The sequence below is a fragment of the Poeciliopsis prolifica genome, unplaced genomic scaffold, assembly GCF_027474105.1.
Source record: "Poeciliopsis prolifica strain line A6 unplaced genomic scaffold, Auburn_PproV2 SCAFFOLD009, whole genome shotgun sequence".
Lineage (NCBI taxonomy): Eukaryota > Metazoa > Chordata > Actinopteri > Cyprinodontiformes > Poeciliidae > Poeciliopsis > Poeciliopsis prolifica.
The window spans coordinates 10,833,337-10,848,361 of NW_026562384.1; the positions used below are offsets into that span (position 1 = coordinate 10,833,337).

Consider the following 15,025-nt stretch of genomic DNA (forward strand, 5'->3'; position numbering starts at 1 on the left):
TATTTTCTCTCAGTTATCTAAGTACACAACATAAATATGCATCTTCTCAGAAAAAAAAACACTATTTTAGATAAGAAATAGTTTCATTGATAGAATATTTTGTCCTACCACATATTATATGTAACATATTCCTATCTTTATTTTGTCCTACGATTTCAATCTTTTAAAAACATACACTTATTTTCTGAAGGTCATTATTTCACTAATTTCTCTTTATAACATTATGTGCCATTTTGGCAAGACCTAGTTATGACCGTTTACCGCAAGACCGTAATGCAGTATTTATAGTTTGTCATTAATCAATTAATTATTGAACTCTTATGTTATCCACGAGTCACTTGCAACTCAGCCCATCGTTCCGTCCGCTGTCATGAACAAGAAGTCTATTGAAGTTATTAACTGTTTTAAAAAGAATTTTATTAATGTACAACAAATATTAAAACCTCTATTTTCTTAATCTAAATACGAAACGTACACTTTTTACCGGTGCTTCACATGATTTTATTTTTCTTTCAGATAATAGCAATGAAACAAGAACATAGGACTTGATTAGTCGAAACAATTAAAACTGGATTTAAAATGACAATATTCTGAAAATGGACATCAGTTTCTCAAACACGACACTGGTTTAACGTGTTATATTTTATTAACTTGCGACTATGTTTTATATTTAATTAACGAACACCTTATTTGCTTCATTTTCTTGGGCTTATATTTCACGACTTTCTTGTTTTCTTTTCTGATCTTAATGGTGGCGCTATTTTGCAGTTAAAATCAAAGCGTGCAAACGTCATCGGGGGTGGTCTTTTATGATTTGATCGTCATTGTGTCCAGACTGTGGAAGTCCGTGGTGCCAGAACGCTGTTCTGAAAATGAAGTCACAATCTTTTGCATTTTGACTTAACCTACATTTTTGGGAAATGTCCAGTTAATGTCTACGGAGAAAACGTTCATAATCACAGGAAACTTGTGTTTTATCATCTGAAGTGTTTTTAATCTATATCAAAAATGGCTCCTTTTGTAACAAAGACATCATTGCGGAGGTACGTGGCGCTTCTTCTTCTTCTTTGTACCGCCTTTCGCAGCGCATCCGCCTCGGTGACTCATTATTCTATTTCCGAGGAGATGAAAGAAGGATCGGTTGTCGCGAACCTCGCCGCAGATCTCGGACTGGACATTACAACGCTAACAAAGAGAAAGATGCGAGTTGACATAATCGCGAACAAGAAATATCTGGACGTGAACAAAGAGACTGGTGAACTGTATGTTCTGGAAAAGATTGACAGAGAACACATTTGTACCACAAAGTCATCGTCATCTTGTTACCTGCGACTGGAAGTCACATTGGACAACCCAGTGCGTATTTTTAATATCGAGGTAGAAATTTTGGACATGAATGACAACGCCCCGCAATTTCGAAGAGACGTAATACATTTGGATATTTCAGAAGCGACGCAAAAAGGGGAGAGGTTTTCTTTAAGCAATGCCGTTGATCGGGATGTTGGTACTAATGCACTGAAGACTTATCATCTGAGCGAAAGTGAATATTTCAGCATCGAGGTTCAGAGTGGAAGAGAAGGGTCCAAATTTGCAGATTTGATTTTGAAAAAAACGTTAGATCGTGAGAAGCAAGCAGTTCATAATCTAATACTTACGGCGGTAGATGGAGGAACACCTGCCAGGTCTGGCACAGCTAGTGTTATTGTTCGTGTTTTGGACACCAATGACAATGCTCCATGTTTGATAAAGCTGGCATAACAGTTACAATGCTAGAAAATTCTCCAATTGGAAGCCTTGTTATAAATCTTAATGCAACGGATTTAGACGAAGGATCAAATTCGGAAATTACATATTCATATAGTTTATACACATCAGAGAAAACACAAGAAACATTTCATTTGAATCCAACTACAGGTGAAATTACTGTGAAAGGAATGTTGAATTATGAGGATTTCAATATTTATGACATGGAAGTTATAGCAACAGATAAAGGAGCCAACAGTTTATCAGGACAATGACCATAAAGATTCTGGTTGAAGACATGAACGACAACCATCCAGAAATATCAATTAAATCATTTCAGAGTCCAGTGAGTGAGAACATAGAGTTAGACACAGTGATAGCTGTAGTTAGTGTCAGTGATAAAGACTCAGGTGATAATGGAGAGGTTGATCTTCATATTCCAGAGAACATGCCTTTCAAACTGAGGGAGTCCTCTGATAACTATTATGAGTTAGTGGTGTCAGAGCCATTAGACAGAGAGAAAGTCCCAGAATATGAAATCACCTTCACTGTCACAGACAGAGGGTCTCCTCCTCTATCTGACAATGAAACTATGACTTTGGAGCTGCTGGATGTTAATGACAATGTTCCTCAGTTCTTCCAGTCATTTATACCATACGTGTCATGGAGAATAACGCACCTGGCTCCTTGCTCAGCTCACTCACTGCATTTGATCCTGACCTCCATGAAAACCAGTATCTAGTTTATTTCATCATAGAGAAGGAGATTGCCAACACCTCCATGTCTATGCTGTTCTCCATCAATCCAGAGAACGGGAATCTTTATGCACTGAAAACATTTGACTATGAGATTGAGAAGGAGTTTCTTTTCCACATTGAGGCCAGAGACTCTGGTTCTCCTCCTCTCAGCAGTAATGTGACCGTCCACATCATCATTGTTGACCAAAATGACAACGCTCCAGTTATTGTCTCTCCTTGGCGCGCTCACGGCTCAGTGGTGGAGGAGAAGATCCCCAGATCCACTGATAAAGGATCCCTGGTGGCTAAAGTGATCGCCTTAGACACAGACTCTGTGCACAACTCTCGGATTACCTACCAGTTTCTGCAGGTGACTGATGCCCTTGTTCAGCTTGGACCAATACAACGGAGAGATCAGGACTATGAGGATGTTCAGTTACAAAGACTCACGCCACCACAGACTGGTTGTTATTGCCAAGGACAACGGGGAGCCTGCTCTCTCTGCTACAGTCACCATCAAGCTGCTGACAGTGGAGACTGATGTTAAGGCCTACTCTGACATGACTGAGATGCCTCTGGAATACGACATCTTTTCAGACATCAACCTGTATCTGGTCATCGGTCTGGCCTCAGTGTCATTTCTCCTGCTCATCACCATACTGGTCACCATCGTGCTGAAGTGTCAGAAACCCAAAGCCAGCAAAACTGCTCCTCCAGCAGGAACAGTGTGATCAGTGAGAGGAACTCCACCATCGCAGACTCCACTCTGGTCTCCAACGATGCCTACTGGTACAGTCTGTTTCTAGCAGAGACCAGGAAAGGAAAGCTGGTGGTCAGACAGCCTGTGCCAAAGGGCTCCAGATACATCGTGTCCAGCATCCCGAGAGGGACAGGACTGTCAGAGACTAGTGACTCTGCTGCTTCCACTCTGCAGGTAGGAGTGCAGAACATAATAATTCATCTTTCTTTTCAGTTTCATGGCATCAAGCATATATTTTTCCTGATATCAAATAAATTTTTTTGACAGTTACAGTGCCATTTTTTGTATATACTAGAGTACTGACTCTCACTTTTGATAGTAGTTGTTTTCAGCAACGTCTTGTTTAATGATGGGATTTCAAGTTTATGTAGCCAATTTTTAAGTGCTGAATGTTATATCACAGTAATGTTTTTTTTCAACACAAAAAGAAAAATGAATCATTACTTTTAATACATCAAAAAAGTATGAGTATGAAAAATTATTGCATTTTGAAAATTATCAAACCGTCTCAGAACACATTCAAACCTCACAAGAAAGGTAAAGAGAACGAAACATATGCTTTGAGTCAAAAGCAATTTAAATACATATTTAAACTTTACATTTATATGTAACAATTAATCTTCTTAAGAGGCTTTTTTAAATTAATCAAAAAATAAACATTAGTGACAACTTAACTTGACTCTCGTCCCTACATTTCTTAAATTTGTTTTAAACACACTTTAAAAAGTTTATCCAATTCAATATCCACACATACAGATAGTATTTACAGTGTTGCAATCAGTCTGCAAAAAAATCCTAAAAACTTTTCTGATGTGTGTCAGAGAAAAAACTATAGAATGTAATAAACATAATCAATTTAATTAATTTGTTAAAACCTTTAAGAAATCAAATTCTACTCTTGAATATATTTGAAGTTTGTCTCAACAGCAATAATAATAATAATAATAATAATAATAATAATAATAATAATAATAATAATAATAATAATAATAGTAGTGTTGATATATACTTCATAAAATATTTTTTAAATATCACACGACTGCAAATTAATGAGTTTTGCATCAGAAATTTAAATATTTAGGACATTTTACTTTTCCATCATGCTATGGCATTACTTTAAAAATATGTTACAATTTTCACAAGTTTAATTCTATATATTTGTGTTTGATTACACCAGAAGGGAGGCGCTGTTTTGTTTTTTGAAATTCGGGTGCAAAACGTCATTATAAGAGGTCGCTGTTACCGGAACGTTTTCCTACAGACTGACAGCTCCATGGTGCTGAAACACCATTACGAGAATGTAGTTCCTGCTATTTTTATTTATTTTCCTTTAGAATATTCCTAAGACTCTGTGAATCGAAGCGCTCCGAAAAATAAATCGAGCATCGCAGAAAAACGCCAGCTACTTCATTATTTCAATGTTGATAACCTGAAGGTGACAATGGATCCCGTTTTAACAAAGAACTCACTGGCGAGGTGCGTGCTGCTCGCGATTCTTTTTTCCGTGTTTTGTGAAACATCAAGCTCGGTGACTCATTATTCCATACCAGAGGAAATGAAAGAAGGATCAGTCGTCGCCAACCTCGCTACTGATCTTGGCCTGGACGTTAAAACATTGACAAAGCGAAAGATGCGCCTTGACATCATCACGAACAAGAAATATCTGGATGTGAACAAAGAGACTGGTGAGTTGTACATTGTCGAGAAGATCGACAGGGAGCACATCTGCTATAAGAGATCTTCTTGTTATGTAAAACTGGAAATAACGCTGGAAAACCCATTACGGATATTCAACATAGAGTTAGAAGTGTTAGATATGAATGACAACGCCCCGCAATTTCGGAGAGACGCCATTCATTTAGACATATCCGAAGCGACGCCGAGGGGAGAGCGATTTTCTCTGAGCAACGCGGTTGATCAAGACGTTGGAACCAATTCACTAAAAACATATCATTTGAGTGAAAGTGAATATTTTAATATTGAGGTTCAAACCGGAAGAGATGGATCAAAATTCGCCGATTTGATCCTGAAAAAGACGTTAGATCGAGAGAGGCAGGCACTTCATAACCTGATATTAACGGCGGTGGATGGAGGAACTCCGGCTCGATCTGGTACCGTTAGCATTGTTGTTCATGTTTTAGATACAAACGACAATGCACCTGCATTTGATAAAGCATCCTATAATGTACAAGTAATGGAAAATTCTCCTATTGGAAGTGTAATTATTCACCTCAATGCGACAGATTTAGATGAAGGATCAAATTCTGATATTACATATTCATATAGTTTATATACATCAGAAAAAACGCAAGAAACATTTAATCTGAATCCAACTACAGGTGAAATTACTGTAAAAGGAATGTTAAATTATGAAGATTTTAGGATTTATGACATGGAAGTCATAGCAACAGATAAAGGAGCCAACAGTTTATCAGGACAATGTACCATAAAGATTCTGGTTGAAGACATGAACGACAACCATCCAGAAATATCAATTAAATCATTTCAGAGTCCAGTGAGTGAGAACATAGAGTTAGACACAGTGATAGCTGTAGTTAGTGTCAGTGATAAAGACTCAGGTGATAATGGAGAGGTTGATCTTCATATTCCAGAGAACATGCCTTTCAAACTGAGGGAGTCCTCTGATAACTATTATGAGTTAGTGGTGTCAGAGCCATTAGACAGAGAGAAAGTCCCAGAATATGAAATCACCTTCACTGTCACAGACAGAGGGTCTCCTCCTCTGTCTGACAATGAAACTATGACTTTGGAGCTGCTGGATGTTAATGACAATGTTCCTCAGTTCTCCCAGTCATTATACAATACGTGTCATGGAGAATAATGCACCTGGCTCCTTGCTCAGCTCACTCACTGCATTTGATCCTGATCTCCATGAAAACCAGTATCTAGTTTATTTCATCATAGAGAAGGAGATTGCCAACACCTCCATGTCTATGCTGTTCTCCATCAATCCAGAGAACGGGAATCTTTATGCACTGAAAACATTTGACTATGAGATTGAGAAAGAGTTTCTTTTCCACATTGAGGCCAGAGACTCTGGTTCTCCTCCTCTCAGCAGTAATGTGACCGTCCACATCATCATTGTTGACCAAAATGACAACGCTCCAATTATTGTCTGTCCTTGGCGCGCTCACGGCTCAGTGGTGGAGGAGAAGATCCCCAGATCCACTGATAAAGGATCCCTGGTGGCTAAAGTGATCGCCTTAGACACAGACTCTGTGCACAACTCTCGGATTACCTACCAGTTTCTGCAGGTGACTGATGCTTCCCTGTTCAGCTTGGACCAATACAACGGAGAGATCAGGACTATGAGGATGTTCAGTTACAAAGACTCGCGCCACCACAGACTGGTTGTTATTGCCAAGGACAACGGGGAGCCTGCTCTCTCTGCTACAGTCACCATCAAGCTGCTGACAGTGGAGACTGATGTTAAGGCCTACTCTGACATGACTGAGATGCCTGGAATACGACATCTTTTCAGACATCAACCTGTATCTGGTCATCGGTCTGGCCTCGGTGTCATTTCTCCTGCTCATCACCATACTGGTCACCATCGTGCTGAAGTGTCAGAAACCCAAAGCCAGCAAAACTGCTCCTCCCAGCAGGAACAGTGTGATCAGTGAGAGGAACTCCACCATCGCAGACTCCACTCTGGTCTCCAACGATGCCTACTGGTACAGTCTGTTTCTAGCAGAGACCAGGAAAGGAAAGCTGGTGGTCAGACAGCCTGTGCCAAAGGGCTCCAGATACATCGTGTCCAGCATCCCGAGAGGGACAGGACTGTCAGAGACTAGTGACTCTGCTGCTTCCACTCTGCAGGTAGGATTATGTGTGATACATATTATTTGTTTTAAATCTACAACTGAACTATCATTTAGTTTTAGATTTTTTTTTTTTAGTGGTCATACAAACTTTTTTTTCCAAACATACCTACTAAAAACAGGAAACCACATTTTCTGAATTAAATATTCAGTTGCCCCAAGAATGTTACTAACTTTATAAACAATGCAGTGCAATTTATTTTGAAAGTAATATTTATGTTTCTTATTTTATTTAATTTTCTTTATTTGCTTTTTTGCAAAAACAATTATTTTTTATAATTAAATCATAATTCTGATTATGTTTCCACATTCTTTGTGTGATAATGTACATATATTTTCTCTCAGTTATCTAAGTACACAACATAAATATGCATCTTCTCAGAAAAAAAAACTATTTTAGATAAGAAATAGTTTCATTGATAGAATATTTTGTCCTACCACATATTATATGTAACATATTCCTATCTTTATTTTGTCCTACGATTTCAATCTTTTAAAAACATACACTTATTTCTGAAGGGTCATTATTTCACTAATTTCTCTTTATAACATTATGTGCCATTTGGCAAGACCTAGTTATGACCGTTTACCGTAAGACCGTAATGCAGTATTTATAGTTTGTCATTAATCAATTAATTATTGAACTCTTATGTTATCCACGAGTCACTTGCAACTCAGCCCATCGTTCCGTCCGCTGTCATGAACAAGAAAGTATTGAAGTTATTAACTGTTTTAAAAGAATTTTATTAATGTACAACAAATATTAAAACCTCTATTTTCTTAATCTAAATACGAAACATACACTTTTTACCGGTGCTTCACATGATTTTATTTTTCTTTCAGATAATAGCAATGAAACAAGAACATAGGACTTGATTAGTCGAAACAATTAAACTGGATTTAAAATGACAATATTCTGAAAATGGACATCAGTTTCTCAAACACGACACTGGTTTAACGTGTTATATTTTATTAACTTGCGACTATGTTTTATATTTAATTAACGAACACCTTATTTGCTTCATTTTCTTGGGCTTATATTTCACGACGTTTTCTTGTTTTCTTTTCTGATCTTAATGGTGGCGCTATTTTGCAGTTAAAATCAAAGCGTGCAAACGTCATCGGGGGTGGTCTTTTATGATTTGATCGTCATTGTGTCCAGACTGTGGAAGTCCGTGGTGCCAGAACGCTGTTCTGAAAATGAAGTCACAATCTTTTGCATTTTGACTTAACCTACATTTTTGGGAAATGTCCAGTTAATGTCTACGGAGAAAACGTTCATAATCACAGGAAACTTGTGTTTTATCATCTGAAGTGTTTTTAATCTATATCAAAAATGGCTCCTATTGTAACAAAGACATCATTGCGGAGGTACGTGGCGCTTCTTCTTCTTCTTTGTACCGCCTTTCGCAGCGCATCCGCCTCGGTGACTCATTATTCTATTTCCGAGGAGATGAAAGAAGGATCGGTTGTCGCGAACCTCGCCGCAGATCTCGGACTGGACATTACAACGCTAACAAAGAGAAAGATGCGAGTTGACATAATCGCGAACAAGAAATATCTGGACGTGAACAAAGAGACTGGTGAACTGTATGTTCTGGAAAAGATTGACAGAGAACACATTTGCCCCACAAAGTCATCATCGTCTTGTTACCTGCGACTGGAAGTCACATTGGACAACCCAGTGCGTATTTTTAATATCGAAGTAGAAATTGTGGATATGAATGACAACGCCCCGCAATTTCGAAGAGACGTCATACATTTGGATATTTCAGAAGCGACGCAAAAAGGGGAGAGGTTTTCTTTAAGCAATGCCGTTGATCGGGATGTTGGTACTAATGCACTGAAGACTTATCATCTGAGCGAAAGTGAATATTTCAGCATCGAGGTTCAGAGTGGAAGAGAAGGGTCCAAATTTGCAGATTTGATTTTGAAAAAAACGTTAGATCGTGAGAAGCAAGCAGTTCATAATCTAATACTTACGGCGGTAGATGGAGGAACACCTGCCAGGTCTGGCACAGCTAGTGTTATTGTTCGTGTTTTGGACACCAATGACAATGCTCCCATGTTTGATAAAGCTGGCATAACAGTTACAATGCTAGAAAATTCTCCAATTGGAAGCCTTGTTATAAATCTTAATGCAACGGATTTAGACGAAGGATCAAATTCGGAAATTACATATTCATATAGTTTATACACATCAGAGAAAACACAAGAAACATTTCATTTGAATCCAACTACAGGTGAAATTACTGTGAAAGGAATGTTGAATTATGAGGATTTCAATATTTATGACATGGAAGTTATAGCAACAGATAAAGGAGCCAACAGTTTATCAGGACAATGTACCATAAAGATTCTGGTTGAAGACATGAACGACAACCATCCAGAAATATCAATTAAATCATTTCAGAGTCCAGTGAGTGAGAACATAGAGTTAGACACAGTGATAGCTGTAGTTAGTGTCAGTGATAAAGACTCAGGTGATAATGGAGAGGTTGATCTTCATATTCCAGAGAACATGCCTTTCAAACTGAGGGAGTCCTCTGATAACTATTATGAGTTAGTGGTGTCAGAGCCATTAGACAGAGAGAAAGTCCAGAATATGAAGTCACCTTCACTGTCACAGACAGAGGGTCTCCTCCTCTGTCTGACAATGAAACTATGACTTTGGAGCTGCTGGATGTTAATGACAATGTTCCTCAGTTCTCCCAGTCATTTTATACCATACGTGTCATGGAGAATAACGCACCTGGCTCCTTGCTCAGCTCACTCACTGCATTTGATCCTGACCTCCATGAAAACCAGTATCTAGTTTATTTCATCATAGAGAAGGAGATTGCCAACACCTCCATGTCTATGCTGTTCTCCATCAATCCAGAGAACGGGAATCTTTATGCACTGAAAACATTTGACTATGAGATTGAGAAGGAGTTTCTTTTCCACATTGAGGCCAGAGACTCTGGTTCTCCTCCTCTCAGCAGTAACCGTCCACATCATCATTGTTGACCAAAATGACAAGGCTCCAGTTATTGTCTCTCCTTGGCGCGCTCACGGCTCAGTGGTGGAGGAGAAGATCCCCAGATCCACTGATAAAGGATCCCTGGTGGCTAAAGTGATCGCCTTAGACACAGACTCTGTGCACAACTCTCGGATTACCTACCAGTTTCTGCAGGTGACTGATGCTTCCTTGTTCAGCTTGGACCAATACAACGGAGAGATCAGGACTATGAGGATGTTCAGTTACAAAGACTCACACACAGACTGTTTGCCAAGGACGGGGAGGCTGCTCTCTTCTACAGTCACATCAAGCTGCTGACAGTGGAGACTGATGTTAAGGCCTACTCTGACATGACTGAGATGCCTTGGAATACGACATCTTTTCAGACATCAACCTGTGGTCTCCTGGCCTCGGTGTCATTCTCCTGCTCTACTGGTCACCATCGTGCTGAAGTGTCAGAAACCCAAAGCCAGCAAAACTGCTCCTCCCAGCAGGAACAGTGTGATCAGTGAGAGGAACTCCACCATCGCAGACTCCACTCTGGTCTCCAACGATGCCTACTGGTACAGTCTGTTTCTAGCAGAGACCAGGAAAGGAAAGCTGGTGGTCAGACAGCCTGTGCCAAAGGGCTCCAGATACATTGTGTCCAGCATCCCGAGAGGGACAGGACTGTCAGAGACTAGTGACTCTGCTGCTTCCACTCTGCAGGTAGGAATTTCATAAATGGTCAGGAAGATACATTTATTTTTATTGGTTTTCTTTCACACTGAGTTTGAAATGTGAATGTGTTAACATTTCAAACTCAATGTGAGTTTCAATTTCAAGTTTTTGAAATAGATAGATCAATTTCAAAAAATTGATTTTGAAATTTAATCAGTTTCAAGATCAAATTATTACATAGTATATTTTTAAGTCTTTAAAATTCAACTTTTTATTATTATATTTTGTATTTCATATCCCAAGAATTTTTAAATACCATTAGCAAAAAAAAAAAAAAAAGAAATTCTAGTCCCTATATATTGTTTTAGGTAATTCGATCTTATTCACATTGTATATATATTAACATAACGTTAGATTTTTATTCACCATATGTCTCTTTAGAATTGCAAAACAGAAATGGAAATTCAGGACTCATTTGCAACGTATGGTCACATCTTTTATGCAGCATTTTATTAATTATTTGAAAAATAAACCCTTACTCACATCCAAACCATATTTTATTCACTCTATAATTATCACTTTGATTTATTGCTTTGCTTAGACAAAGTGTGTTGCAAATTCTATTCGAAAGTTTTATCATTTATATAGTTACATCAAGATATACTTTTCCTGTAGATCCTTACCAATGATCAATAACATTATCTTGATAAAATGCTTTTATTTATTAAATAAACTACAATTTTAAAATGAAAATAATGCTCAATTTAAGTACTAATTCCGTATTACTACTATCATCATCAACAAAAATCAATATTACTGCTACTACCAAAAACAACATTGCAGGAGAAAAAATTATTCATGATTTTGTCTCTATGCAATATTTGTATTTCTTTGATATTTAAACTAGAAAGGCAGTCAATATTTCACCAGGCAATATGTATTTCATTCACACGTCTATGAAAGATTATTAGGATTAAATTGCAAATTGTCCATGAATTATAAGCAACTTGACTAATGACTGGGAGACAACACCTTACACTCATATACTTCAAACCAAAGGGAAATACGAGATGGATGGATGGATGGATGGATGGATGGATGGATGGATGGATGGATGGATGGATGGATGGATGGATGGATGGATGGATGGATGGATGGATGGATGGATGGATGGATGGATGGATGGATGGATGGAAGAAAATTATAAGGACCATTATTTAACATAGAATTTGAAAATGTTCTTTTGATTTTTGCAAGTAAAGTCGAGGACCTACCACATAAAAGAAATATAATCACAATATTGAAGGATATTTTGAGACTTTGCTTCCCATATCTTTTTATTAGATATATAATAATATTACATTTTTCAACTTTCAATATAAGCACATAGTTGTGATTTCTAAGTGGTGGCGCTGTTTTCTTTCTTGAAGTTCAGCTTATGAACGTCATCCAGGAGGTCTCGTTTGTCGGAGCGTGTTCATGTTCGTGCAGAGACTGGACAGCTCCGTGGTGCTGAAACGTCGCTCAGTGAAAGACGTCGCCGTTTTCCTGTATTTTGCCTGGATTTAAAACGTTTTAAAGGTGTCGGGTTGATGGCAGAGGAGCATTTTCACTGTCTGACTGTCTGACTTTCTCTTTTTGATTATTTGCTGTTATCCTGAATTTTACAATGAGTCCGGTTTTAACAAAGGGCTATCTGCACAGGTACGTGCTGCTCTTTATTGCTTTCCTAATCGTTCGCAAAATATCAGGCGCAGTTACCCATTACACCTTGCCGGAAGAGATGAAAGAAGGAACAGTTGTGGCAAACCTCGCTGCCGATCTCGGCCTCGACGTAGCAACTCTAACAAAGAGAAAGATGCGCCTTGACATAATCGCTAACAAAAAATATTTGGATGTGAACAAAGAGACCGGCGAGCTGTATATTGTTGAGAAAATTGACAGGGAGCATATTTGCACAACTAAGTGGTCTTCCTCCTGTTTCCTTAAACTCGAAATAACACTTGAAAACCCATTACGGATATTTAACATAGAGTTAGAAGTACTAGATATGAATGACAACGCCCCGCATTTTCGGAGAGACGCCATTCATTTAGATATATCCGAAGCGACGGCAAAGGGAGAAAGGTTTTCTCTCAGTAATGCGGTGGATCCTGATGTTGGAACAAATTCCGTGAAAACATATTATTTAAGTGAAAGTGAATATTTTAACATCGAAATTCAAACAGGAAGAGACGGATCAAAATTCGCTGATTTGATTCTAATACAGACTTTAGATCGTGAAAAGAAGGAACATCATAATTTAATACTTACAGCCGTAGATGGTGGAACACCAGCGCGATCTGGTACTGTCAACATTTTCGTACATGTTTTGGATACAAACGACAATGCACCTACATTTGACGAAGCAGCCTACAATGTCAAAGTAATGGAAAATTCTCCAATTGGAAGTCTTGTTATTGATTTAAATGCTTCGGATTTAGATGACGGATCAAATTCCGACATCACATACTCATATAGTTTATACACATCAGAGAAAACGCAAGAAACATTTAATCTGAATCCAATAACAGGCGAAATTACTGTAAAAGGAATGTTGAACTATGAAGATTTTAGGATTTATGACATGGAAGTCATAGCAACAGATAAAGGAGCCAACAGTTTATCAGGACAATGTACCATAAAGATTCTGGTTGAAGACATGAACGACAACCATCCAGAAATATCAATTAAATCATTTCAGAGTCCAGTCAGTGAGAACATAGAGCTAGACACAGTGATAGCTGTAGTTAGTGTCAGTGATAAAGACTCAGGTGATAATGGAGAGGTTGATCTTCATATTCCAGAGAAGATGCCTTTCAAACTGAGGGAGTCCTCTGATAATTATTATGAGTTAGTGGTGTCAGAGCCATTAGACAGAGAGAAAGTCCCAGAATATGAAGTCACCTTCACTGTCACAGACAGAGGGTCTCCTCCTCTGTCTGACAATGAAACTATGACTTTGGAGCTGCTGGATGTTAATGACAATGTTCCTCAGTTCTCCCAGTCATTTTATACCATACGTGTCATGGAGAATAACGCACCTGGCTCCTTGCTCAGCTCACTCACTGCATTTGATCCTGACCTCCATGAAAACCAGTATCTAGTTTATTTCATCATAGAGAAGGAGATTGCCAACACCTCCATGTCTATGCTGTTCTCCATCAATCCAGAGAACGGGAATCTTTATGCACTGAAAACCTTTGACTATGAGATTGAGAAAGAGTTTCTTTTCCACATTGAGGCCAGAGACTCTGGTTCTCCTCCTCTCAGCAGTAATGTGACCGTCCACATCATCATTGTTGACCAAAATGACAACGCTCCAGTTATTGTCTCTCCTTGGCGCGCTCACGGCTCAGTGGTGGAGGAGAAGATCCCCAGATCCACTGATAAAGGATCCCTGGTGGCTAAAGTGATCGCCTTAGACACAGACTCTGTGCACAACTCTCGGATTACCTACCAGTTTCTGCAGGTAACTGATGCTTCCCTGTTCAGCTTGGACCAATACAACGGAGAGATCAGGACTATGAGGATGTTCAGTTACAAAGACTCTCGTCACCACAGACTGGTTGTTATTGCCAAGGACAACGGGGAGCCTGCTCTCTCTGCTACAGTCACCATCAAGCTGCTGACAGTGGAGACTGATGTTAAGGCCTACTCTGACATGACTGAGATGCCTCTGGAATACGACATCTTTTCAGACATCAACCTGTATCTGGTCATCGGTCTGGCCTCGGTGTCATTTCTCCTGCTCATCACCATACTGGTCACCATCGTGCTGAAGTGTCAGAAACCCAAAGCCAGCAAAACTGCTCCTCCCAGCAGGAACAGTGTGATCAGTGAGAGGAACTCCACCATCGCAGACTCCACTCTGGTCTCCAACGATGCCTACTGGTACAGTCTGTTTCTAGCAGAGACCAGGAAAGGAAAGCTGGTGGTCAGACAGCCTGTGCCAAAGGGCTCCAGATACATCGTGTCCAGCATCCCGAGAGGGACAGGACTGTCAGAGACTAGTGACTCTGCTGCTTCTACTCTGCAGGTGAGACACATGATGTGACTTATCACTTATACTCTTCAGACATGTAACTTTAATTTAAAGTAGATCGACACATTGCTGCTGATTACACATACTGATCTCATGAATGTCAGCAAAATATTTTTGTCATGTGCTATTCGAGGAATATATATTTTATAGAAGTTCTACGTAAATTGTAAAATTTTATAAATTCAAAATTTATGTTCT

The 15,025-nt window shown here is 38.9% G+C and overlaps 1 protein-coding gene and 3 pseudogenes across 1 annotated transcript; all 4 read left to right on the plus strand.

The window, feature by feature from the left end:
• The first annotated feature begins 826 nt into the window (after nucleotides 1-826).
• Nucleotides 827-3,504, plus strand: LOC129362725 (protocadherin alpha-C2-like; annotated as a pseudogene).
• Nucleotides 3,505-4,505: 1,001 nt separating this feature from the next.
• LOC129362727 (protocadherin alpha-C2-like) lies at nucleotides 4,506-8,280 on the plus strand (annotated as a pseudogene).
• Nucleotides 8,254-10,806, plus strand: LOC129362718 (protocadherin-10-like; annotated as a pseudogene).
• Nucleotides 10,807-12,246: 1,440 nt separating this feature from the next.
• LOC129362403 (protocadherin alpha-C2-like) lies at nucleotides 12,247-14,841 on the plus strand. The gene has a single exon (XM_055033894.1). The coding sequence runs from the start codon at nucleotides 12,413-12,415 to the stop codon at nucleotides 14,837-14,839; it is 2,427 nt and encodes an 808-aa protein (XP_054889869.1). The 5' UTR covers nucleotides 12,247-12,412; the 3' UTR covers nucleotides 14,840-14,841.
• The last annotated feature ends 184 nt before the right edge of the window (nucleotides 14,842-15,025 follow it).

What these genes read in the sequence shown, in the direction of transcription:
- LOC129362403 (XM_055033894.1), top strand. Translation starts at nt 12,413, where the DNA reads ATGAGTCCGGTTTTAACAAAGGGCTATCTGCACAGGTACGTGCTGCTC.